The sequence below is a fragment of the Lynx rufus genome, unplaced genomic scaffold (genome assembly GCF_022079265.1).
Source record: "Lynx rufus isolate CCGP_SWC_20201006 ecotype Redwood Valley unplaced genomic scaffold, mLynRuf1.p SCAF_17, whole genome shotgun sequence".
NCBI classification, from domain to species: Eukaryota; Metazoa; Chordata; class Mammalia; order Carnivora; family Felidae; genus Lynx; species Lynx rufus.
Genome location: NW_025814831.1, coordinates 29,309,186 through 29,333,979, shown reverse-complemented (window position 1 = coordinate 29,333,979; position 24,794 = coordinate 29,309,186). Strand labels below are relative to the sequence as shown.

The 24,794-nt window shown below is 41.2% G+C and overlaps 2 protein-coding genes across 4 annotated transcripts in view; one reads left to right on the top strand and one right to left on the bottom strand.

Annotated features, from left to right (window-relative positions):
• Window positions 1-94: 94 nt before the first annotated feature.
• On the top strand, window positions 95-15,641 carry COQ6 (coenzyme Q6, monooxygenase). The gene is made up of 12 exons (XM_047079373.1): window positions 95-264; window positions 5,493-5,627; window positions 6,997-7,055; window positions 7,343-7,466; window positions 10,210-10,340; window positions 11,288-11,395; window positions 11,484-11,546; window positions 11,730-11,837; window positions 14,042-14,244; window positions 14,323-14,438; window positions 14,602-14,768; window positions 15,199-15,641. Exons 1-12 carry the CDS (start codon window positions 99-101, stop codon window positions 15,226-15,228), a joined length of 1,410 nt encoding a protein of 469 aa, XP_046935329.1. The 5' UTR covers window positions 95-98; the 3' UTR covers window positions 15,229-15,641.
• Window positions 15,642-19,358: 3,717 nt separating this feature from the next.
• ENTPD5 (ectonucleoside triphosphate diphosphohydrolase 5 (inactive)) overlaps window positions 19,359-24,794 on the bottom strand; it is a 46,361-nt gene continuing 40,925 nt past the window's right edge. For all 3 annotated transcript variants that reach the window (XM_047079370.1, XM_047079371.1, XM_047079372.1), the window contains one exon: window positions 19,359-22,910. In XM_047079370.1, coding sequence (XP_046935326.1) covers window positions 22,824-22,910 — 87 coding nt within the window. In that variant the 3' untranslated portion in view covers window positions 19,359-22,823. The remainder of the gene's footprint in view (window positions 22,911-24,794) is intronic.

Here is a 24,794-nt window from a genome sequence, read left to right as displayed (position 1 = left end):
AGCCGCAACTGAAGCAGCCAGTGATTGGAGGGCTCTGCTCCGGAAGTGCAGCAAAAGGAGGGCCTAGCGGGGCGCCAAGTACCCTGCCGGTCAGCGTCATGGCGGCTCGCCTGGCTCTGAGCCGGTGGAGGGCTGCACCTGCAGCTGCCGGGAGAGGTCCGCTGCTTTCCTGCCGGCGGTGGTCGGGCGCCAAGGCAGACACCGTGTACGATGTGGTGGTGTCGGGCGGAGGCCTGGTGGGCGCCGCCATGGCTTGTGCCTTGGGTAAGCGCATCTCCAGGCAGGTAGTGGGGAGGAGCGGGACCGTGGCGTGGAGGAACTGTGAGGACCGTGGGATCCCTGCGCGACGCGGGTTTTGTGGTCTTTCCCCTATCCAGAGGAGCCCCAGGGCAAGCGTCTGGTCCTTCAGGATTCCGAAGGGTCAGAAGTGGGAGGAGGATCCTTAGGGGTCATTCTAAATCCCGCCCTTTGTAATTTAGGAATGGGCACAGTTGGAAAGTATCAGGCCTTGTATTGGGCTAGGCATTTTGTTTCTTTTAAAAAATAGCTTGAGATATAATTGCATATTATAAAATTAACCCATTAAAGGATGCGGTTTAATCGTTTTTAGTATGTTAACAGATTGTGCATCCATCCCCGCAGTACATTTTAGAACATTTTTATTACCCTCCCCCCTCCAAAAGAAACAGGAACCACTTAGTCGCTGCCCATTTCCCCCCAAAGCTCCTCAACCCTAGGCAACCACTCCTGAACATTTTGGTCTCTCTAGATTTGTTTTTTCCTGACATTTTTATATACATCGATTTTGCTTAATGTTTTAAAGGTTTATCCAGGTTGTATCTGTACCAGTACTTTTTTTTGTTGTTGTTAGTTTATTTATTTTGAGAGAGCCAGCGCTCAAGCAGGGCAAGGGCAGAGAGCGAGAGGGAGAGAGAGAATCCTAAGCAGGCTCCGTGCTGTCATTGCAGAGCCCGATGGGGGCTGTGTCCCACATACTGGGAGATCATGACAAAAGTCAAGAGTCACTTGACTGAGCCCCCCAGGTGCCCCACTAGTACTCCTTTTTATGGTTGAATAATATTCCATTGTGTGGATGTATTTATTACCTTTGGTTTGTTTGTTGATGGGCATTTGGGTTGTTTCCACTTCTGGACTATTACAGATAATGCTATTTTGTGTACAAGCTTGTGTGTAAACATATTTTTGGCTACTTGGTTCTATTTCTAGGAGTGGAATTGCTGGATCACATGCTAGCTGTTTTGAAGAGCTGCCCAATGGTATTTCAAGGTGCACATCCTGGACGGCACTTGATACTGTATTTTTGTTTGTAGTCTTCCTAGTGGGTGTGAAGTGGTATTTCCTGGTTTGACTTGCATTTCCCTAGTGAGTGAGGATGTTGAAGTATCCTTTCATATGCTTATTGGCCGTTTGTATATCTTCTTTGGAGAAATGCCTATTCAGAACCTTTCCCCATTTTATTTCTATGTATGTATATTTATTTTTTAAGTTTATTTATTTTTAAGAGAGAGAGGGAGAGAGAGAATTCCATCCAGGCTCCATACTGTCAGTATGAGCCTGAAGGAGTGCTTGAACTCACAAACCATGAGATCATGAGCTGAGACAAAGCCGGCTGCTTAACTGACTGAGCCATGCAGGCACCCCTCATAATCTTTTTTTTTTTTTTTTTAATTAACTATTTATTTATTTATTTTTTTAAGAGACCGCGTGAGCAGGGGAAGGGCAGAGAGAGAGCGGGACAGAGGATCCAAAGTGGGCTCTGTGCTGAGAGCAGTGAGCCCCGATGTAGGGCTTGAACTCCCAGACTGAGATCATGATCTGAGCCAAAGATGCTCAACCAACTGAGCCACCCAGGTGCCCCCCTCATAATCTTTTTACATTGACGTGTAGTTGAACCCACGTTGCATCCTCATAATCTTGATTGTAGGTTGTGCAGATAAGGAAGGTAAAACTCAGAAAGGTTAAGTAACTTGCACTCAAAAGTCAGTAATTAGGAGATACAGAGCCTTTTTGAGACACAGAACTTTCTGGCAGGTATATACCTTTGCTTTCTAACCGTCATTTTGGTTGTACCTATTGGTAATTGGGCTAAAGTAGTGGTTCTCAAGCTTGAGTGCACTTAAGAATCACCTGGGGTTTTTGTTGTGTTTTGTTTAGAGGTTTTGAATAAGGCACAAAAAGGGATTTTGAGTTTTGAAATACAAAGGATATAGGGCATATGGATATAGTATGTAAAGGATATAAAGTAAAACTTCCATTTTTGATTTTTAGCTTGAATATAGTCATTGTTACTGGTTTGTGGGGCATATTTTTATTATTTTTGAGAGAGAGAGAGAGAGAGAGAGAGAGAGAGAGAGAGAGAGAGAGAGGCAGGCAGAGAGGAGGGGGACAGAAGGTCCGAAGCCGGTTCTGCTCTGACAGCAGAGAGCCTGACACAGGGCTTGAACTCATGAACTGCGAGATCATGGCTGAGCTGAAGTTGGACATTTAGTCGACTGACCAACCCAGGTGCCCCTGTGAGGCATATTTTAAAAATGAGGATTCCAAGTTTCACTTCCAATGACTGATTGAGTTTATCCAGGCGGAGCCCAGGAACCTTTATTTTTAACAAATACCCGCAGAGGTGGAGGCCTGGAGACCACACTTTTGAGAGTGAGAAGCACTGGGAAGAGCTTAATCTTGTAGTGACTTTAGCTTTTACACTTGATCTTAGCCAAAAGGCCGAGAAGCGATTGCTGACTTTAGCTTTTAACTTTTCATAGAATTCTGTATGATATGTACCTGAAAAAATTTCTAGTCTTACTAACACCTTAGTGTTAATGTTTGTATTTAACTTTTCCCTTCCTATTTTGTTCTTTGTCTTACCATCTCTCCCAACACCTCAAGGAAGGAGAGCAGCAGGGCTTTCTTTTATGAACCTTAAACAGAATTCTGTATTGTAATTGTTTATTTTCCTGTCTCTTCCACAGAAGTATAAATTCATAAAGTCAGGACTGACTTTAAACATTCACAGTACAGAATTCTCTGTATATGTCTACAAAAGAAAGGTCAAGGGCCCAAATACAGCAGGTTGTGAGAATCACTGCTCTACGTTAAGTCAAAACTACCAAACACAGGTTTACAAAAGAAAAATTTCACACACCGACTAATTTCCTTAAAAAGCTCAGAGAAAATAGTGCTAAAAGGTGAAAGCTGGAGCTCTGGAAGGTTTGGAAATCTCTCCTGCAGTTTATTCAGTGAGCAAGCTGCTGCCTTTTCCCTGTAAGCAGTTGGGACGCTGGCAGGTGCTCAGCCTTTTACAGGCAGGTGTGTGTGGGATTGCTTTCTCCTGTTGAGTCAAGTAACCTACCAAATTGAGAAAAGTCTCAAGCATGCCAATATTTCCCCTTGATTATCACAGCTTGTATTCCAGAGAATACTGTCAGTAGTGTATGTGGCGATCAACCGTTTTATTTCAACATCTACTTAATTTAATCGTTTTAAGTGTATTTATTTTGAGAGAGAGAGAACATGAGCACAAGCAGGGGAGGGGCAGAGGGAGAGGGAGAGAATCCCAAGCAGTGTGGAGCCCGACGTGAGGCTCAAACTCAACCATTCCATGAGATTATGACCTGAGCCAAAACCAAGAGTTGGTTGCTTAACCAACTGAGCCACCCAGGTGCCCCTCAGAATCCACTTAATTTCGGGCAGCTGCTTTAAAAGTGAAAAATTAAAAAATAAATGAAGAAAATAAAATAAAATAAAAGTGAAAAATTTTCAGTAGGCTCTTCTTTTTCCCCCTTAAGTCAGTTTTTCCTGGATTCTTCTTCAGACTCACATTAGTTTTTGTTTCAGTCTTGAAATATCTGTATTTTCCTCTCTTGTTATTTGTAAATTGTATTCTCTAGTGTTTTTTATTCCAAATAAGTTTTCAAAAATGTTAGTTTATTGGGGCGCCTGGGTGGCGCAGTCGGTTAAGCGTCCGACTTCAGCCAGGTCACGATCTCGCGGTCCGTGAGTTCGAGCCCCGCGTCAGGCTCTGGGCTGATGGCTCAGAGCCTGGAGCCTGTTTCCGATTCTGTGTCTCCCTCTCTCTCTGCCCCTCCCCCGTTCATGCTCTGTCTCTGTCCCAAAAATAAAATAAAAAAACGTTGAAAAAAAAAAAAATTTAAAAAAAAAAAAAATGTTAGTTTAAATAGCTAAAAGATAAAATACTGAACCTATTTTGTAATGTGTTTGGAAATATACTTTTTCTGTTAGTTTCCTTGTGTCTTATTTAACAAAAATGTGCATTGTATATTTTGTGGATTGAGAAGATACAGCATTTGCTGCTTGGGAATATTAGCCCTAAGAAGTGGTTCCTTGCCCCCAAGGAATTTAGAATCTAGCTAAAGAGAAAGATTTGTGAATAATAGAAGGAAGAATAAAATGAAAGCTCCCTAGAGGGACAAGCAGCTGACCTATGCTGGGGGAGCAGGTGAGGAGGTGAGGCTTGAGCGAGCCGGATCCAGAGGGAAGAGTTGGCCAGGTGAACATTGGGGTGGAGCAGCTACTAGAAGGCATAGAGGTATGATGGACCAGAAGGCAGTCCTCGGAGGAGTGTGGCTGCCCTCAACCTCCAGTGCAAAACAGCAGCGCAACAAGGTGGGGGACAGGTGAACGTGGTGGTCTCTCCGTGCTGCTCACTGCCTGTTCCACTGGAGCGACCTTGATTTTCACACTCCTCAGTTGAATGTTCCAATAATGCCACTCTTCTAATTTAGATTCCAGAGAATGTGGGGTTTTTATCATTACTGAGTAAAATCTCCGGTGTTTCTTCTCTGGTAATCCTATTTTTTTTTCCTTTCCTTTTTTGGCTGCAGCAACTCCCTGCTTCCTGTTTCCATGTCTTTCTCTGGGATATTGTGGCGGGACTGTATCTGTGCTGCAGTTGCCCAGTAACAAAGTCCCTGAGTCCCTTTTTACTTCCCTATAGAGATGTTTGAGGACCAGAGTTGGAGGCCCAGTTGATGTATTTTTTGGGCTCCTTTTCTTTTACAAACTAATTCTTTATTCTTGATTTAATCTTGACGCCACAATAAATTTTGCTTGTTGAATATTCCATTTTTCTGTTGAGCAGGATTTGTATATTTTTAGTGACTGAAATAGTTTCAAGATTAGGAGCATCTGGTGTCTAAGTACTTCAGCCTTTCTCTTTTACTTCTTCCTCTCTAAGGAATTGCGGCTCATTATGAATTTGGCATTATTTGTTTATGTGCAAATGGCAGGTGTTGGACTGTCTAGAGAAACCTTAAAGTCATGGGCAGGGTAGTTCAGATGGCTGACATAGTGGTATGTGTTCTTGCTTAGGATTCTGTGTGGTGTTTCCTTTTTGTGTGCCCTGTGAGAAATATGTATCCTAAGAGCGAATGAATTAGTTAATCTGTTGTTTCTCTTGGAAACAAGCAAGAAATTCTGATATGATGTAAAATGTTGATTTTTTTTTTTTTTTTTAGGACATGATACTCATTTTTGTGACAAGAAAATCCTGTTGCTAGAAGCAGGTCCAAAAAAAGTATGGGAGAAATTGCCAGAAACTTACAGCAACCGAGTCAGCTCCATTTCCCCTGGCTCTGCAACCCTTCTCAGTAGTGAGTAGATGTTTCATAGAACCGGTCTCTTGTCTCTCTTGGCTTTCCAGTGTGCCTTGTAGGGCAGAGTCTCCAGAGCATCTGGTGAGGAGGGAGCTCACTGCGGGGGCGGTGGGGGAGGGGGGATGGTGTAGGTTATCTAGTTCATCGTTGAAGATGAGGACCCCTGACACTGTTAAAAGTGTAGTCTGAGAAAGACCTCCTTGGGACTTGTGGGTCCATCATGTAGGCTTCCTTTGTGATGTTGGGTCATTATGAATTGATGGAATTGAAACTATATGAACTAATTATGACCATTCACTTCTGGTAGGAGCACCCTCTTCATTCCCAGAGTCAGCCCTCTGGGGAGCTAGGAGTTTGCATGCTAGATGCTTTTGGAGTATAGATGGATGTGTGCACATGGAATCCATTAGAAAACTATCTTTAGGTTTCTGCCAAATGTTACTCCCTCAGGCTATCCTATCTAGAACCACCCTGTCAAAAATTAGACTCTTCCATCATTCTTTAGCCTCTTACACTGCTTTATTTTTCTTCATAACACTTAGTACTACCTGACAATATATTACGTATTTTTTACCATCTGTGTCTCCGGCCAGAATGTTAGCTGCAGAAGGGCAGGAACTTTTTCTGTTTGGTTTCACACTTTATGCTCAGTACCTAGAATTGTGTTGGGCACATAAGTAGGTGCTCAATAAAGAAAAAGTCTTTTTTTTTTTTTTAAGATATTACTTTTAAGGAATCTCTACGCTCATTGTGGGGCTCGAACTCATAACCCCATGATCAAGAGTCACACGCCCTGAGTGAGCCAGTTGCCCTCCCAAAATAGTCTTTATTCAGAGAGTTTAACTTCTGTAGGATGGTGAAAAACAATGTGGGTTTGGTTTCCTTTTTTATCCCCCCCCCCATTTTTTTTTTAAGTTTACTTATTTATTTTGAGAGAGTGTAAGTGAGAAAGGGGCAGAGAGGAGAGTGGGGTAGAGAGAGAGAATTCCAAGCAGGCTCCACACCACCAATGCAGAGCCCAATGTGGGGATCGAACTCCCAAACCATGAGATCATGACCTGAGCTGAAGTTGGATGCTTAACCAACTGAGCCACCCAGGCACCCCCCTTTCCCCTAACTTTAATGTGATTTGACTTTTTGATTATGAAAGCTGTGCCTTTTTTCATGCTATATAATCTGAACTGGGGAGCAGAGTAGCTTAACTCCTAGCATCAAACAGGAAGAAATGACAAGTATTTTCCAGTTTGTCATTGGAGAACAGTGAAAACAACCTCTTACTTCAAAGGTTAGAAAGACGAGGAGAGCCTAGGAAGGGTGTGGTCCCATAAGGTTGCTCTGGCCTATATATAGATCCTTTCTTTTGTAGGTTTTGGTGCCTGGGACCACATCTGCAACATGAGATACAGAGCCTTTCGGCGAATGCAGGTGCCTTCTTTATCACTTTTGGCAAGATATCTTGGTTGTCTTGGGTTAAGATATTGAAGTCCATATTCTCCGTATTTTCTGTGAAAGTGGGAAGAATCAAAGTTCTCACTCAGTCTAAGGAGTCGGGGGAAGCATTCTTGAATTTTCTTCTTACCTTCTGTCTCCTGCCAGAGGGACTGACATTGTGATTTTTCTGGTTCTGTCACTTGGGAAAGCAGTAGTTTCTGACTGGAGTAATGCTTTCTTTTCCTTGGGTTATAATACAAGTTTCCCTTTGTGTTTTCCAGGTGTGGGATGCCTGCTCAGAGGCCCTGATAACGTTCGATAAGGATAATCTGGACGACATGGGCTATATAGTGGAGAATGATGTCATAATGTGCGCTCTCAGTAAGCAGCTGGAGGCTGTGTCGGGTGAGGCACCCACTTCTTACATCTTCCTTTTACTCTGGGAGGTGAACTACTTTAGAATTATCAGAGGACTTACTGGAAAAAAGGATGCCTTTTACAGAGACTGAACATCCACCATAAAGAAATCCTCTGATGGGTATTTTAGGGTTGTTCTTCTCTTTTCTTTTTTTTTTTTTTTAATTTTTAAATTTTTTTTAATGTTTATTTACTTTGGAGGGAGAGAGAGAGAGGGAGTGTGTGAGCAGGCGAGGGGCAGAGAAAGAGACACACAGAATCTGAAGCAGGCACTGAGCCCGACACGGGGCTCGAACTCATGAACCGCAGGATCATGACCTGAGCCACCCAGGTGCCCTGGGTTGTTCTTTTCTTTCTTTCTTTTTTTTTTTTAAACAGTTTACTCTGGTATAATTTACATACCATAGAATTCACCCATTTTAAGTGTACAATTCAGTGATTTTTAGTGTAATTATAGAGTTATGCCACCATCACAGTATCATTTTAGAACATTTCTGTCACCTCAAAAGGAAACCTTATGTCCATTTACATCCATTCCCCATTCCCAACCCCAGCCCCTGGCACCATTGATCTACTTTTCTGTCTCTCGGGATTTGTCTATTCTGGACATTTCATATAGATAGAATCATACAGGACATATGTATGCTTCTGTGTCTACTTCTCTCACTGAACATATCTTTGAGATTCATTCATGTTGCAGCCCTATTAGTATTCCATTCTTTTTTATTGCCAAGTAGTATTCCATCATGTGGATATACCACATTTCACTTACTCATTCATGAGTTAATGGACATTTGGATTGTTTCCACTTTTTGGCAATTGTGAATAATGCTATGAACACTTGTGTACAAGTTTTTGCGTGGACATAGGTTTCTGGGTAGATACTTAGGAGTAGACTTGCTAGGTCATATAATAATTCTGTGTTTAACATTTTCAGAAACTACTAAACTTTTTCAAAGAGGCTATACCATTTCCTTTTCCCACCAATGATATATAAGGGTTCCAGTATCTCCACATCCTTACCAACACTTACTTTTCACTTTTTATTATTATATATATTTTTTTATTATAGCCATCTTAGTGACTGAAATGGTATCTCATTGTAGTTTTGATTGTATTTCCCATCTTTTCCTCTGCTTATTGGCCATTTGGAGAAATGACTATTCAAAATCTTTTGCCCATATAAAAACTGGATTGTCAGGGTGCCTGGGTGGCTCAGTCGGTTGAACATCTGACTCTTGATTTCGGCTTCAGGTCATGGTCTCATGGTTTGTGAGATCGAGCCCCACTGTTAGGCTCTACGCTGATAGTCAGGAGCCTGCTTGGGATTCTCTCCCTCCTCTCTCTGCCCCTCCCCTGCTTGTGCACTCTCTCTATAAATATAAATAAACATTAAAAAAAAAAAACACCAAAAAACTGGATTGTCTTTCTTTTTGAGTTACAAGAGTTTTTTATATATTCTGAATATGAATTCCTTATCAGATACATAATTTGCAAATATCTCAGAGTTCTAGCTTTCTGATATGGGATAATAACTTATCCATGTAATCAACTTATGTGCAACTTTTTTAAAGATTTTTTTTTAAGTTTATTTAATTTTTTTTATGTTTATTTATTTTGAGAGAGAGAGTGAGCACGAGATGGGGAGGGGCAGAGAGAGAGGTGGGGGGATAGAAAGAATTCCAAGCAGGCTCTGTGCTGTCAGTACAGAGCCTGATGCAGAGCTCCAACTCACAAAATCATGAGATCATGACCTGAGCCAAAACCAAGAGTTGGACACTTAACCGACTGAGCCACCCAAGTGCCCTTTTTAAATTTATTTTGAGAGAGTACCAGAGTGAGCAGGGGAGGGGCAGAGAGAGGAGGAGAGAGAATCCCAAGCAGGCTCCATACTGTCAGCAGTGTGAAGCCCAGTGCGGGGCCTGAACCCATGAACCACAAGATCATGACCCAAGCCAAAATCAGGAGTCAGACGTTTAACTGTCTGAGCCACCAAGGCGCCCCCAAAATTTTAAGTAATTTCATGCTTTACCGACTGAGCCAGCCAGGCACCCCACTTATGTGCAGCTTTTAAAGATAACTTAGACCTAATATTTAGTCACTTAGAAACATGTTCCGTAATATATTGGTGGAAAAAGTATGTGTCATATCCTACATGTGCACTGTGTCTATATGCATAGGAAATCACCTGGAAAGCTAGATGGCAAAGCTTTAACTGTAGTTGCCTCTGAATGATATGATTAAGGGTGATTTTTCCCTCCCTTTTAAATCTTTGTTGTTCAGACTTCCAGTAGGTGTATCATTTTTATGATCAGAAAAGTAAAACGATTTCCAATGGCAAGAAAAATCTTATGAAATCTAGAACTTACCTGGGCCCATGGGATTCCCACCCTGTTTATTCTGAAAGCACATGTGGATTCGCTTAGGCACAGAGGGAAACTACAAGAGCAGTGAGTGTGGAGATGAGAAGAAAGAATCCCTGGTGCAGGCTGGTAACTCAGTGAGAGTTGATTTTTTTTTGACACTGATTCATCCCTGTGATTTTTGTCATTTATCAGCTCTCAGACCATAGCATTAATTATAGGAGTTATTTGTTAGATCTTTTCTTGCCTAGGGGTAAATGATAAGAGACAGCTGTCTTGAGAGCTCGCTTTAGATCTAGTTAGGGCTTTTTTCTCAGCCGTGTGGACTGCCTTTCTAATGTTTTGTTTTCTCTCTTCTGACCTCCTAGACCGTGTGACGGTTCTCTACAGGAGCAAAGCAGTCGGCTATACCTGGCCTTATCCATTTCCCATGACAGACTCCAGCCCTTGGGTTCATATTACCCTAGGTGATGGCAGCACCCTCCAGACTAAATTGTTGGTAGTTGAAAATTCTTATTTTGCCAGGGGTCTTGCATATCCATTACTTATTCTAAACTCTAGGGCCTTTAGTTTTTAGATCTAAGCTATAGTTGAAGTTAATTTTTGGCAGAGCCTAGACAGTGTGACGGTTCTCTACAGGAGCAAAGCAGTCGGCTATACCTGGCCTTATCCATTTCCCATGACAGACTCCAGCCCTTGGGTTCATATTACTCTAGGTGATGGCAGCACCCTCCAGACTAAATTGTTGGTAGTTGAAAATTCTTATTTTGCCAGGGGTCTTGCATATCCATAACTTATTCTAAACTCTAGGGCCTTTAGTTTTTAGATCTAAGCTATAGTTGAAGTTAATTTTTGGCAGAGCTTTTGGTTATAAGGACCAGTACCCACCTAGGCCAACTCAAGTTAATATGGTGTCGTTGTAAATCCCGTATAGGAAGCAGTCTCCTAGACCATCTTAGGTCTGGAAATAAAAGAAACCTGGCCTCACAGGGACAAAAACCGGAAATTGAGGTTCTTTTTTCCCTCACAGGAGTCCTGTAGTCAATCCATCTCATTGTATTCCCCCCCCCCTTTTTTTTCTGCTTGCCAGCTTCCTCTTTTACTTGACATCCATTCCTAACCTTACAACAGGAGTGTTCAGCTCCAGTGTCTGCCTTATTGATTTCTAGTTCAAACATCAAGAGAATTTGGCCAAGCTAACCTCTGGCTAGTACCTCATGGAGGACACGTCCAGCTTTGGTCCATTAGCTGAGACTGGGGTCACCTAGGTAAGGTTACCCCTCCAGGGGCTGTGAGTGAGGCAAGCATGGTAACAAGTTGTCTGCTACAGATGGGCTTTGAGAACAGGTGGACCTAGAGAAAACTTAAGGAGACAGAAACAAACCTCTGGAACAGTTTCATGTATTAAGAAGTTATAAGACTTAACAGGCTCTTGTTTCCATGCAGATTGGTGCAGACGGTCACAACTCAGGAGTGCGGCAGGCTGCTGGGATTCAGAACATCAGCTGGAACTATGATCAGTCTGCTGTTGTAGCTACTTTGCATTTATCGGAGGTAAAGTCCTGAGCCCACCATCTGGGGACCCTGCTCGTGTTTAATGGGTACTGAGTACCTCTCGTGAGAACTCTTCTTTCAATTGTAGGCCACAGAAAACAATGTAGCCTGGCAGAGATTTCTTCCCTCTGGGCCCATTGCTCTGCTCCCGGTAAGAAGTCCTTCTGGCTACTCTGCTTAAACATGCCCAGCCTTCCTCTTTTAGGGCTTCACTTTCTCTCAACCTTTTTCTGCTTTCTAGGGAATATGCCCAAGCTAACTTTACTTCCTTTATGCTTGAGAGCTCCCAAGAACAGAAGTTTTAGCCCTTAGCATTGGTGTTCTTTTGACACAGCTCTCAGACACCTTGAGTTCCTTGGTTTGGTCCACATCCCATGAACATGCAGCAGAACTGGTGAGCATGGATGAAGAAAAGTTTGTGGATGCCATTAACTCTGCCTTTGTGAGTATGAATTTGTCCAGCTGATGACGTGTTGCAGGGTGGTAGATACAGAAAGGTGTTTTGATGAAGGAAAAAGGAATAACCAACCAGCTGCCCCTTTGTAAGTGGGTTATGTGAAGAGGAGGGCATTCGGGGAAATGAAAATGGAAATTAATAACTTCTGTGCTTTTTTGTGGTTGTGGGCTGTTGTGCTGACTGAAACAGCTGCCTGGGCAGTAGTTAGCATTGGCCTTTTTTTTTGAAGCTGTAATATTTGGCTAGTTTTGAATAGCTATGAACTTTGGAAGCCTGATTCATTAGGAGTGTTCTGGAGAGGAGCTGAGCACATTTCAACAGGGAACTAAGTTTTGTAGAGGCACCTGGGTGGCTCAGTCAGTTAAGGGTCTTGACTCTTAATTTCAGCTCAGGTTAAGATCTCACAGTTCCATGGGTTTGAGCCCCACATGGGGCTCTGTGCTGACAGTGTGGAGCCTGCTTGGGATTCTTTCTCTCTCTCTCTCTCTCTCTCTCTCTCTCTCTGCCCCTCCCCCACTCACATGTGTGCTCTCTCTCACACATGCTTTCAAAATAAATATAAACTTAAAAGTTTTGTAGACAGACATGGATTCAATACTGTTATGGTTCTGTTAATCTCCTAGAAAAGGGAAATAGTATCACCAGCCTCTCAGAGTTTAATAATAAAAAGTCTAAAGACTGTTTTAGTTTATTTTTGAGAGTGCGTGTGAGAGAGATTGAAGCCCAACGCAGGGCTCGATCCTACAAACCATGAGATCATGACCTGAGCCAAAAAAAATAGCCAGATGCTCGACTGAGCCACCCAGGCACCCCAAAAGTCTAAAGACTTAAAAAATGAGAGAATTTATGTAAAATGCTTAGAACATACTTAGTACGTTGTAAGTGCTCAACAAATGGTAATGATTATTCTGGAGCAGATACATAAAGCCTTTAATAGTATTGACACCAGTGGGGGTAACTTGGTGGCTCAGTCGATTAAGCGTCTGACTTTGGCTCAAGGTTCGTGGGTTCAAGCCCCGCATCGGGCTCTGTGCTGACAGCTTGGAGCCTGGAGCCTGCTTCAGATTCTGTCTTCCCCGTCTCTTTACCCCTCCCCCACTCATCCTCTGTCTCTCTCAAAAATAAACATTAAAAAATTAAAAAAATACTGGCACTAGTTAATCTTGGAGCTTCAATACCACATTTATCTAAAATTCACTAATAGTAATAATCAGCGACATTTATTGAGTGCTTACTGTGTGCCATGTGCAGGTGAAGAGTAATTACCTGCATGTATTTAATGCAGTGAACCACTGAGGTAGGTACTATTATCATGCTCATTTACAGCTAGGTTACTTGCCTAACGAGGTCATAGAGCTAGCGGTAAAGCTGGTTCAGAAATCAGGCTGGTCCTTGAGCCTGTGGTTTTAACTACCAAACTCTCTACTACTTCACTAGTGACTTCACAGTAGTTTTACACTGAAGAACTTAGGCTTCACTGCTCTGGAGCAGCAACAGGAGTAAAAGGGGCAGAGCCTTTTAGGCTAAAGTGCCTTCCGAAGTAAATGGTGAACTCTACCCCTCCTCTGGTCATTTAGCATGTATTCCTGGCACAGACATTTTCAGTGCATTCATTTGGCAACAATTACATGTGCCTTCTATGTAGAAGAGTCTGGAAATGGACAAATGAGACACAGTCCCCGCTTTCGGGAAGCTCACAGACAAGTGAGGGAGAAAGATACTTAAGTGACAGTTTGGGAACAGTGGTACAAGTATTTATAGGGTGTTGGAGCACAGAAGAGGGTTTGCAGGGAGGTTCACAAAAAGTGGTGACAGCTTCCGGATGCTATGAGGGTTACCCTGGTGAACTAGGAGGACATTCTAGCAAAGTGGGGAATGCCAGAAGCAAGAGGATGTTGTAGAATGAGCTACGCTGTGGCTAGTGTGTGGTTTTAAGGGTTAAGGTGAAGTGAAAGGTGAAGTTCAGAGGTAGACAGGAGCAGCTCACGAGCAGTTTGGCTTGAGCCTAAAACCTGGGGGAAGTTGTGTTCTGTATTTAAGGGGGCTTGTCACCTGCAGTCTAGATCAGTTTGGCATGTGAGGTACTATTAACTCTTGGCTGTAGTTATAAAATGTATTTCCTTGCTGATTTAATTCCCTGTTGATCACTGGTGAATTTTCACGGTTTGTTTACGGCTGACACTACTCAGTGGAGTGATGCTAACCACACCGACTTCATCGACTCGGCTGGCACCATGCTGCAATATGCTGTTGCCTTTCTGAAGCCCACTAAGGTCTCAGCTCGCCAGCTGCCCCCAAGTGTAGCCAGAGTGGACGCCAGAAGCCGAATGTCATTTCCACTCGGGTTGGGACATGCTGCTGAATACGTCCGGCCTCGGCTGGCGCTCATTGGGTAAGACGACAACACAGCAGGGCTGCCGTCTTCGCACTCTGCTGCAGAGGCCGCATCTGAACTCTGCTTTCTTTTTAGGGATGCAGCCCACAGAGTCCATCCACTTGCAGGACAAGGTGTCAACATGGGCTTTGGGGATATCTCCAGCTTGGTCCATCACCTCAGTGCTGCAGCCTTCAATGGGAAGGACTTAGGTAAGGGTTCAGGTACCTCAGAGAAGTATCCAGAGATCATGTAGTTAGGAAAGGTCAGGACCCCAAAATGTCCCTCAGCAGCCGGATATGGTAGACTTCAATGTGTCTGGTTTGCTGGCAAAGAACTTCACTATTGCTTTAAGGATTTATACCTTTCCTCCAGGCTCTATGAGCCATCTCACAGGTTATGAGACGGATCGACAGCGTCACAACACTGCTCTTCTGGCTGCTACTGACCTCCTAAAAAGGCTCTACTCCACCAGTGCCACTCCACTTGTGCTGCTCAGGACGTGGGGCTTGCAGGCTACAAATGCAGTATCTCCACTCAAGGTAAGGTCACTCATGGCTCTCCACGAGTCCTGCTCACTGAGGAGGACTTTGCCAATTATTCTGAATTTCTTTGAATTTTTTTCTGAATACCTTCCCCATTGGTTATGAGCAAAAAAGTCCTTGCTGGGCTTCGTGCTAGAGCCCACATGTAAGCAGTAACTTCATATGAGGAAAAATCGTGAATAGGAACTTTTAAAGTTTTAAAGATGTTTTAAACTCCTTTTGCTGCTTGGCCAGCTGCTTTCCTGAGAAACTTCTATTAAAACACACTTTGGAGGGACTCTTGGGAGGAGGATCTATCTGGGACTTCTGCCAATGTTTTGCTTTAATCACTTTGGAGATTTATATATAAAATTTTTTAAAAAATATTTTATTTTAAACTATTTTCTTCACTTGCCCCCATGCTTTACAGTGTCTCATTTTTCTCCAGGAACAGATTATGGCCTTTGCAAGCAAATGAGTGCTCCTCTTCTGGAGATTACGGTGATGAAAAATGAACATCTTTTCCTAAGGCCATCACATAGTTTCAAGATTTAATAAATTTGCTTTACATTAGAATTCTCTAGTCTCTTTTTCTCCTGTGCTTAATGGGCCTGTGGAGCCCAAATAATGAATGACAGATAAATTCAGTGTGAGAAGGGCATATCAATCAAGCCAAGAAAAAACCCCAAAGGAAGACTATTATGATTTGGTTGAAAAGACTTTTTATTACTAAGAAAAATTGCTAAGGGGCTGTCTCATCCATTTCGCTTGTTAATTTTAGAACTCTTAAGTTGCTGTCAACTTGAAACAGACTACTAATTTACATAGCATATTTTATGTGAACCTCATGGTAACCACAAGGGAAAAACACAGTAAATACACAAAAGAAAATGAGAAAGGAATTTAAACAGAACACCAGAAAGCCATCAAACCACCAGGGAAGAAAGAAAGAAGAACCAAAAACTACAGAAACAGCCAGAAAATAATGAACAAAATGGCAGTAAGGTGTGTACTTACCTATAATTACTTTAAATGAAAATGGACTAAATTAGCCAAATGACAGAGTGCGTGGATTAAAAAACCACACATCTACATACTGCCTACAAGAAACAATGAAAATGGACTAAATTAGCCAATCAAATGACAGAGTGGGTGGATTAAAAAAACCACACATCTATATACTGCTTACAAGAGACACTTCAGTAGGACACAACCCAGGCTGGAATTGGAAGGGACAGAACAAGATATTCCATGGAAATGAAAACCAGATAAGCTATATACTCCTATCAGACAAAATCGACTTGAAAACAAAGGCTGTAATAAAAGACAAGGGCATTACATAGGATAGAAAGGTCAATCTAGCAAGAAAAGAGAACATTTATAAATACACGTGCACACAATGTAGAACACCAAAATACGTAAAGCAAATACTAACGTACCTAAAGGAAGATACTGAAAGCAATTGTAGGAGATTATTTTTTTCTTAAACTATTTATTTTGAGAGAGAGCAAGCGTGAAAGCAATAGGGAGGGGCAGAGAGAGGGCAGGTTCCACACTGTCAGCACAGAGCCTGACCTGGGGATTGAACTCACAAACCATGAGATGGTGACCTGAGCTGAAATCAAGAGTCAGATGCTTAACTGAGCCACCCAGGTGTTCCAGTAGGAGACTTTACTATCCTGTCATCAATGGATTGGTCATCCAGACCAAAAAAATCAATACAGAAACATTGGGCTTAACACATTAGACCACAGAGACTTAATATATTCAGAATATTCCATCTAAAAGAATACAAAGGTGGCTGGATGGCTCAGTTGATTAAGCATCTGACGGGCTCAGGTCATGATCTCACGGTTTGTGAGGTTGAGCCCTGTGTTGGGACTCTGCTGACAGCTCAGAGCCTGGAGCCTGCTTCAGATTCTTCATCTCCCTTTCTCTCTGCCCCTTCCCCTCTCGCTGTCAAAAATAAACATTAAAAAAAAATTCTTAAAGCTGAATACACATTCTTAAGTGTACGTAGAACATTCTCCAGAATAAATCACGTTAGGCCAAAAAACCAAGTCTCAATAAATTAAAGAAAACTGAAATCCTATCAAGCATCTTTTCTGACCACAATGATAATGAAACTATAAATTACAAGAAAATGGGAAAAAAAACACAAAAAGTTTAAATGTGCTATTGAACAACCAATGAGTAATCCAATCAAAGGAGAAGTAAATACCTATAGACAAAACAGAAATATGACATACCAAAAGATATGCAATGTAGCAAAAGCAGTTCTAAGAGGGAAGTTCACAGCAAAACAGGTCTACCCAAAGAAACAAAATCTCAGACTGACAATGATTTATACCTAAAGGAACTTTCTAGAAAAAGAACAAGGCCCCAAATTAGAAGGTAGATCAGAGTAGAAATAGAGACAAAAGATATTAAAAAAAAAAAAAAATCAATGAAACTAAGTTGGTGGTTTTTTTTGTTTTGTTTTGTTTTTTTTAAGTGGGCTTCATGCCCAGTGCACAGCCTGACATGGGCTTGAACTCGACCCTGAGATCAAGAGTCAGATGCTTAATGGACTGGGCCACCCAGGCACCTCAAGAGTAGGGTTCTTTGAAAAGATAAAATCCACAAACCCTAAGCAGACTAAGCAAGAAAAAACGAGAGGACTCAATGAGAGATCAAAGAATAGTTACAACTGATACACAGAAATACAAAGGATCCTAAGAGACTCCTGTAAAAAATCACATGCCAACAAGCTGTACAACCTGGAAAAAGTCAATTAATTCCCGGAAACATACAATCTTCCAAAACAGAATCGAAGAAACAAAATATGAATAGACCAATGACTAATAAGGAGCTTGAAACAGTAAATAAAAAACCTCCCAATAAGCAAAGTCTAGAATCAGCTTCACTGACAAGTTCTACCAAACTTTGAAGGAAGATTTACTACCTTTCTCAAACTCTTGCAAAAGAGGAGGAATAGCTTCCAAACACATTTTACAAGGCCACACATTACTCCAAAAACCAAAACCAAGACAACACAAAAGGATAGGCCAATATCCTTGATGAACATAGATGCAAAAGTTCTAAACAAAATACTAGCAAATCTAATCTAATGATACATTAAAAAGGATCATACACCACAATCAAGTGGAATTTATTCCAGGGATGCAAGGATAGTTCAACATACAGAAATCAATCAATGAGATATGTTAACAGAAAGAAAAATAAAGTCATCTGATCATCTCAATAGATGCAGAAAAACCATGTGACAAATTCAATACCCATTTATGTTAAAAATTCTCAACAAAGGGGCAGCTGGATGGCTCAGTTGGTTAAGCATCCGACTTCAGCTCAGGTCACAATCTCACGGCTCGTGGGTTCGAGCCCTGCATCAGGCTCTGTGCTGACAGCTCAAAGCCTGCTTTGGATTCGTGTCTCCCTCTCTCTGCTCCCCTCCCACTCGCACGCTCTCTCAAAAATAAACAAACAATGAAAAACAAAATTCTTAATGAAGTAGGTACAGTAGGGAACGTAACTTAACACAATAAAGACCATATATGACAATCATATAGCTAACATCATACTCAACAGTGCAAAGTTGAAAGCCTTTCATCTAAGAACAAGAACAAGACAAGAATGCCCATTCTTACCTCTTTTTTTCAATACAGTACTGGAAGTCCTAGCCACACCAATTAGTCAAGAGAAAAGGCAGCCAAATCAGAAAGGAAGAAGTAAAACTATTTGCAGATGACATGATACTATACATAGAAAACCCTAAAGACCCCATCAGAAAACTGCTAGAACTAAAAAATTCAGTAAAGTTGCAGGATGTAAAATCAATGCACAGAAATCTGTGGTGTTTCTACACACTAAGAATAAAGCATCAGAAGAAGTTAAAAAAAAAATTCCATTTGCAATTTACAACTGCATCAAAAAGAATACCTATGAATAAATTTAATCAAAGAGGTGAAAGACCTAGACACTTATGACTATAGGACACTGATGAAAGAAACTGAAGACACAAAGGGAAGCTGTTCTGTGCTTATGGATTAGGAGAATTAATACTAAAATGCCCATACAACTCAAAGGCATCTACAGATTCAATGCAATTGCTCTTAAAATTCCAATGGCATACTTCACAGAATCAGAACAAATAATTCTAAAATTTGTATGGAACTACAAAAGATCCCGAATAGCCAAAGCAATCTTGAGAAAGAAGAACAAAGCTGGAGGTATCAAGCTCCCTGATTTCAAACTATTTCAAACTACAAAGCTGTAATAATCAAAACAGCATGGTATGGGTACAAAAACAGACACAGAGATCAAATGGAACAGAACTGAGAGCCCAGAAATAAACCCACACATATCAGGGCAATTATTTTACCACAAAGGAGCCAAGAACACGTATACTGGAGAAAAGTCAGTTTCACTCATATGTGGATCTCAAAAAACAAAAGGGCAAACAAAATAAAAACCTTCTAGAGAATAGACCAGTGGTTACCAGAGGGGGAGGTGGTCGACGGTACGGTGACTAGGTCTGTGGTGGTGATCACTTGGTAGTATACACAGACGAATTATAAAGCTACACACCAGAAACTTATATAATAAAGATTTACGTAATTCTTTTTAATGCTGGTCATAAATTTACACAATTGCTTTCTGATGAAAATAAAAATTAAAAATACCCAATTCATGCATTTTTGTTACAACTGCTGTTTCAAAATCCCTAACAATGCAAATTAAACATAAATTGCTTTAACCTTGGTTAAAGGTGCACACTGGACTTCCTGAAAAAAAAAAAATCTTCTTAATGTTAATTACTTCCTTATCACAGCACCAGAACTCAATTTTATTTATGGTTCCTCTCTGGGACACCATTGTCTGTTCAGTAATAAAACAATAAATAATTGCACAGGTTTGAAGACCTCAGGAACCAGGTCAAAGGGGAAAGTCGATTAGCAGCAGAATCACAAACATGTTTGGTTGTAGACTAGTGGCTGACCTGTGGGAGAAAGGGTGTCTTGCTCTGGGTTTTCGAAAAGCTCACTTCGTGGTCCCAGAGAATCCTTTTATAGATTTGTGCATCCATTGTATTTGTACACTGTAAAAAATATCTTGCCCAAAAGTCCGATTTGAAGATGAGAAGAAACCGTCTGCTTTTGAACCAAACTAAGCTATTCTTGGGAATAATTTTTGAAGGGATGAGAAACTTACCACAGGGGGAGCTTTACAGGCGAATGCAGAAAATTTGTAAAGATACTAAAGAAAGTGACAGTCATGAAACTTCCTGTAATCTCAGGAAAAATATGGCCAGAATGGAATAGGGCAGTTACTGTGAAAAGCTGTGTGAGTACTAGCAGAGTCCAGAAAGGTCACCATAGGGAAAAAAGATCATCTTTCACAAAAAATGGAAAGGTAGCCCAGGTAAGGAGAACGTGGACTCCAAAAATACACCAACCAAATCAGGCAGGACAGGAAGAATTTTAAGGCACATCTTGCAAACCTCCACGACCCACAGAAGATGTTCTTCATATGATGATGATGTAACAACACAACATTCATTATGTGCCAGGCCATGTCCTTAGTGTTTGAAATCTTACACATTTAGAGAAAGGAAACTTAACCAGCAACATTAGACTATATGACCCCTCAATAAGAGGCCCAAAAGGTACACTAAGGGACAGAAAGGACATTATAGAAAATTTTTTTCTAAGAAATAAAAATTCTTATTCCAAGTTGCTCCTAAACTGGATAAATTAATTGTCCAGATGTTCTCATCAAGGGAATCAGAATATATGTAGATACACTTCTGGAATACTACTGCATCTACTGATTTCTACCTACAGATTTCTGAAGGTATCTGGGATGACCAAAGGAGTTGGGTGAACAATACTTGGCTCCTATTTATAAGCCTCACAGACAAGCTGTGGTGCTAAAGACCATGGAACCTTACCTCTCCAGACCCATCAAGCTGGATGAGTCTAGTGAACACAGCTTACCTCTTGGGAAAACTTGGTTTCTACTAGAGGAAACAGTCTCTCTCCCTAATTATATGGAACAACATTTAGGGTATGATGACTGGTTCCAGCACCCTGTTTTTTGTTTTTTTTTTTAAAAGAAGCCATATGGTATGTTAAAGAAGATACCATAAAGGACTTGGAAGTTTTCTCCAAAGATTGAAAGGCTGTGGAAGGAGAGATCAGAGCAGATCTAAGACCACTGAGAAGATAGGTAATTTCAGCTCAATATAAAAGAGATTTTCTTTTAACATCAGCAAAGTCCAAAAATGGAATAAGCTATCCAAACACATGCCTAAACAGAAGATGAATGAAAACCAACTGGAAATGTTCAGGGAATTCTGCAATGGGCAGAAGATTGGGTTTTATCTTTGGTAGTTTTCAACTTTCTAAAGATTCTATTTAATTATGTAGCATCTTTTGAGGAAGACAGTAGGTATAAAAGTGACCTCAGTATAATAAAAGAAGTATCTGAAGAAATTCCACATTGAATTAAAAAACAAAATTTGGGGGATGAGGATATAGAAATTTGCCTACTTGCACATATCAGATGTTAAATATTTATTGACTCAATGGAATGACTAAGAAATAAGTTTCCCCAGGAACTAGTGTGAGGGCCAGGTATATTTAACACTTGTTTGAAAGAGTCTACTGTGAAGACTACAAGTTTGGGGACATGCAAACTTTGTTAGAAAGAAGCTGGAGGCAAAGAGCTAAGGTAAAGGAGCCAGACTATACAAAGATCTTTGAAGTCTAAGAGCACTTGAGTGGGTAGATAAGAAGCAGATGATGATCCTGTAAAAAAAAAAAAAAAAAAAAACAACCCCCGCCCCGCCACCACTACACACACAAAAAAAAAGATAATTAATTTTAGGGGAAATAATTCACAAAATCAAGAGCTCTCAACACTCAAACAAAAAGAGAATCCACTGTACTGATGTGGGCCAAAATGGCCAACCTAATCAAATATTAGGTACCATCAAGAAAGGTACCAGAAACCCTGGAACTAAAAAATAATTTAGAGGAAGTTAGCTAAAATTATCAGGGTCAGAGCAGAAAGAGATATGACTACAAACGGAGAGAATAAAAGGGCAAACTGCAAGGAGCTGTGACCCAGATCTAGAGACCCTTGCACAGCACAGCCAAAGGCATCTGAGCACAGACCAAAAGCCAGAGTAGATGAATTTCTTAGAAATACAAAGAAAACTCATTTAGGATGAGAAATTAACTATAAACACATTTTCCTGGGAGGAGGAACTGGCACTGAATACACATACATTCCTATAAAGTTGGATATGTTAATTAATCCCAGGATTGCCTGATTAAGAGAAGGTCTATTCAAGGGAGCCACACTCTCCCAAACCTTGTCCCTAGAGATCAAATAGACTCCTTTTTTAGGCTGGGGTCTGCACAGTGAGGAGTTGCTCTCTATCTTGCCAAGAACTGGCACAAAGCAGGATCACACAATTTCAGGTATGTTACCTTTTCTCTCCCTTGGAGTTACACATGAAAAGCATAAACCAGGTTTTTGTTTTTGTTTTTAGGGGAGGTGAGTGGAAAGAGGGTGGGACGTGGCAATGTGCAGGGAGGAGGAAAAATTACTGGTGTTGATAGGTCATGGGATTGCAATCAGTGGGCTTAGTGTAGCGTGTTAAGAGGAAAATTAATACGTTCAAAGGAATGAGGCACTCAAAGGGCTGAAATGAGATTTTTCTTTGGTTCCCAGGGACCTGTCCCTGGGCTCTCCAAGGTTCATTTCAAAGCTTTTCCTTTTGGCTGTGACACACAAAGAATCTCAAAGATTTAGACTCTGGTGCCAGCTGTGCAAGCAGAGTGGTAAGGTCAAGAGTTCACATTAGATATACAGAATTAATTAGACCCAAATCTCCAGACTCAAGGGCAAGACCTGTCTCCAAAAGCTCCTTCCTCCTGATGAATTGAGCTGCTGGGCTTCAGTCCAGGCTATCCTCAGACTAGCTCAGAACATGACTGAGTCCCCTCTCCTTCTACCTTTAAAAAGGTTGTTGGCAAATGCAATCCTCAGAAGAAGGGCCTGGCCTCAGTGGGAGATCCCCAGAGACTGCAGCAGGTGAAAGGTGGCCCCCAAGGCCCAGCCTGTCTCTATGTTGTTCACTTTCTTTGAGAGCTGTTGAGTAGAAAAAAAAAGTTCACATTTTTATTTCATTTTCAACTCTGGCAAGCATGACACAGGCAGAGAATATCTACAAAGATCACACATGGCCAAATACAGGTAAAATTTGGAGTAGCCAGTCTTTGGAGGCTTCCCACTACCACTCTCTATAACGGTTTCCCTCTTGCCGTGGTTTATTGCCCCTACACCTGCCAATCTGATCTCTGAATCTTCTGGCTTGGAAGTGGTCTTACCCAGGCCTTCTAGACAGGACCTTTTAGACAAACAGGCTTCTGAATTCTTTTCCCTAATCCCGAAACAAAATACAACAGGAGGCAGGAAACAATTTAGGGGTAGGAAAGAACATATTAAACTTCACAATTCATAGTTTATAAACAACTGAATTTTCTTAAGCACTAATTAATAACCAACCAAGGCATTTAAGGCATTCTAGGCCAGGTTGTGTCTCAATCAGTTCAGTGACTTTGGGCAAATGTTTAAACCTGATTTCTTCCAATACATAAAAAGAAGATCAGATTAGTATTTATCAAATTGTTTTCTTCAGAATCTTAGGAGTTCTTGGAAGTGCTTCAAAGGAGAAAAGGAGGCCAAATGCTGATCCTTCCAGGCCTCATTCCTCCACTTCAACCAGACAGCTCCACTTTGATTAGTTTTACTGGCATTCTGTATCTTTTGTTAAACAATAATGCCACTACTGATAACACCACACACAAAAAAGTTTGGAGACAAGTGGATTGGTTTTAGTCTTTTTTTCTAGGACTAATTTCTTATGACACAATACTTCTTTGTTGACCAGATGAAGTCTACATTCTACTAGCAAGTAATTCTTTGTTAAGTACCTTAAATGCCAATATTCTTGTCAGATACAACACATGAAATCCAAATACCTTAGTACAAAGTTTATGAGTTTATGAAATCTGTGTAACACAAGAAATGGGGCAATATAAACTCATCTGGAATTGAGGAAACAGGAAGGGGAAATGATGCAAGCAAGGGTACTTCAATGTTTATTTATTTTTGAGAGAGAGTGAGCGTGCATGCATGTGAGCAGGGGAAGGGCCAAGAGGGAGACACAGAATCTGAAGCAGGCTCTGGGCTCTGAGCTATTAGCACAGAGCCCAATGTGGCGCTCGAACTCACGAGCTGTGATATCATGACCTGAGTCAAAGGTGAACGTTTAACTGACTGAGCCACCCAGGCACCCCCGCAAGGGCACTTCAAAAACAAAGTACGGCCTACTTATTTGACCCCAAAGTACAAGGTTGCCTGTGCCATACTTCTATTTTTGTCACATCTCCTTTAATAGATTATATGCTATTTGAGGACAAGATTTCATTTTAATCATCTTTGTAACCATAATGTACAATTATACAATTATGGTACAGAAGACAAGAAAACAAATGGAATGGATAAAACATATAAGATGTGTTTAGAATAGATAAGTAAGTTACTATGAAGTAGAGCCTGCATGTACCTAAACAAATGGACAGAGACAGTAAGACAAAAAGGGACACAAGATTCAAGAGGCACTAAATATATGAGGCACATATAAAATATATAGGACATACTACATATACACAAGGCATTCAACATTAATGAGAACTTGAATAAGCCACTCACTGGTGACATCCTTTTGTCCTCTGCCGAATAAAACCATCTAATAGGGTAATGAGTGGGTGAATGCTACTAGCCATTGTACCTGCCCCTCTGCCTCTCCGAATAGAGCAAATTTGTGTGACAGACCCAGGCACCTTCTGTCCTTGTACCCCCTTGATCAGCTCTAGTACTTATAACTGCACTATCAGCAGAGAGAGAGAGAGATGCAGGACATATGAATCCAGGAATTAAGAAGTATGGCATTTCCAGCCTGCCCATTTC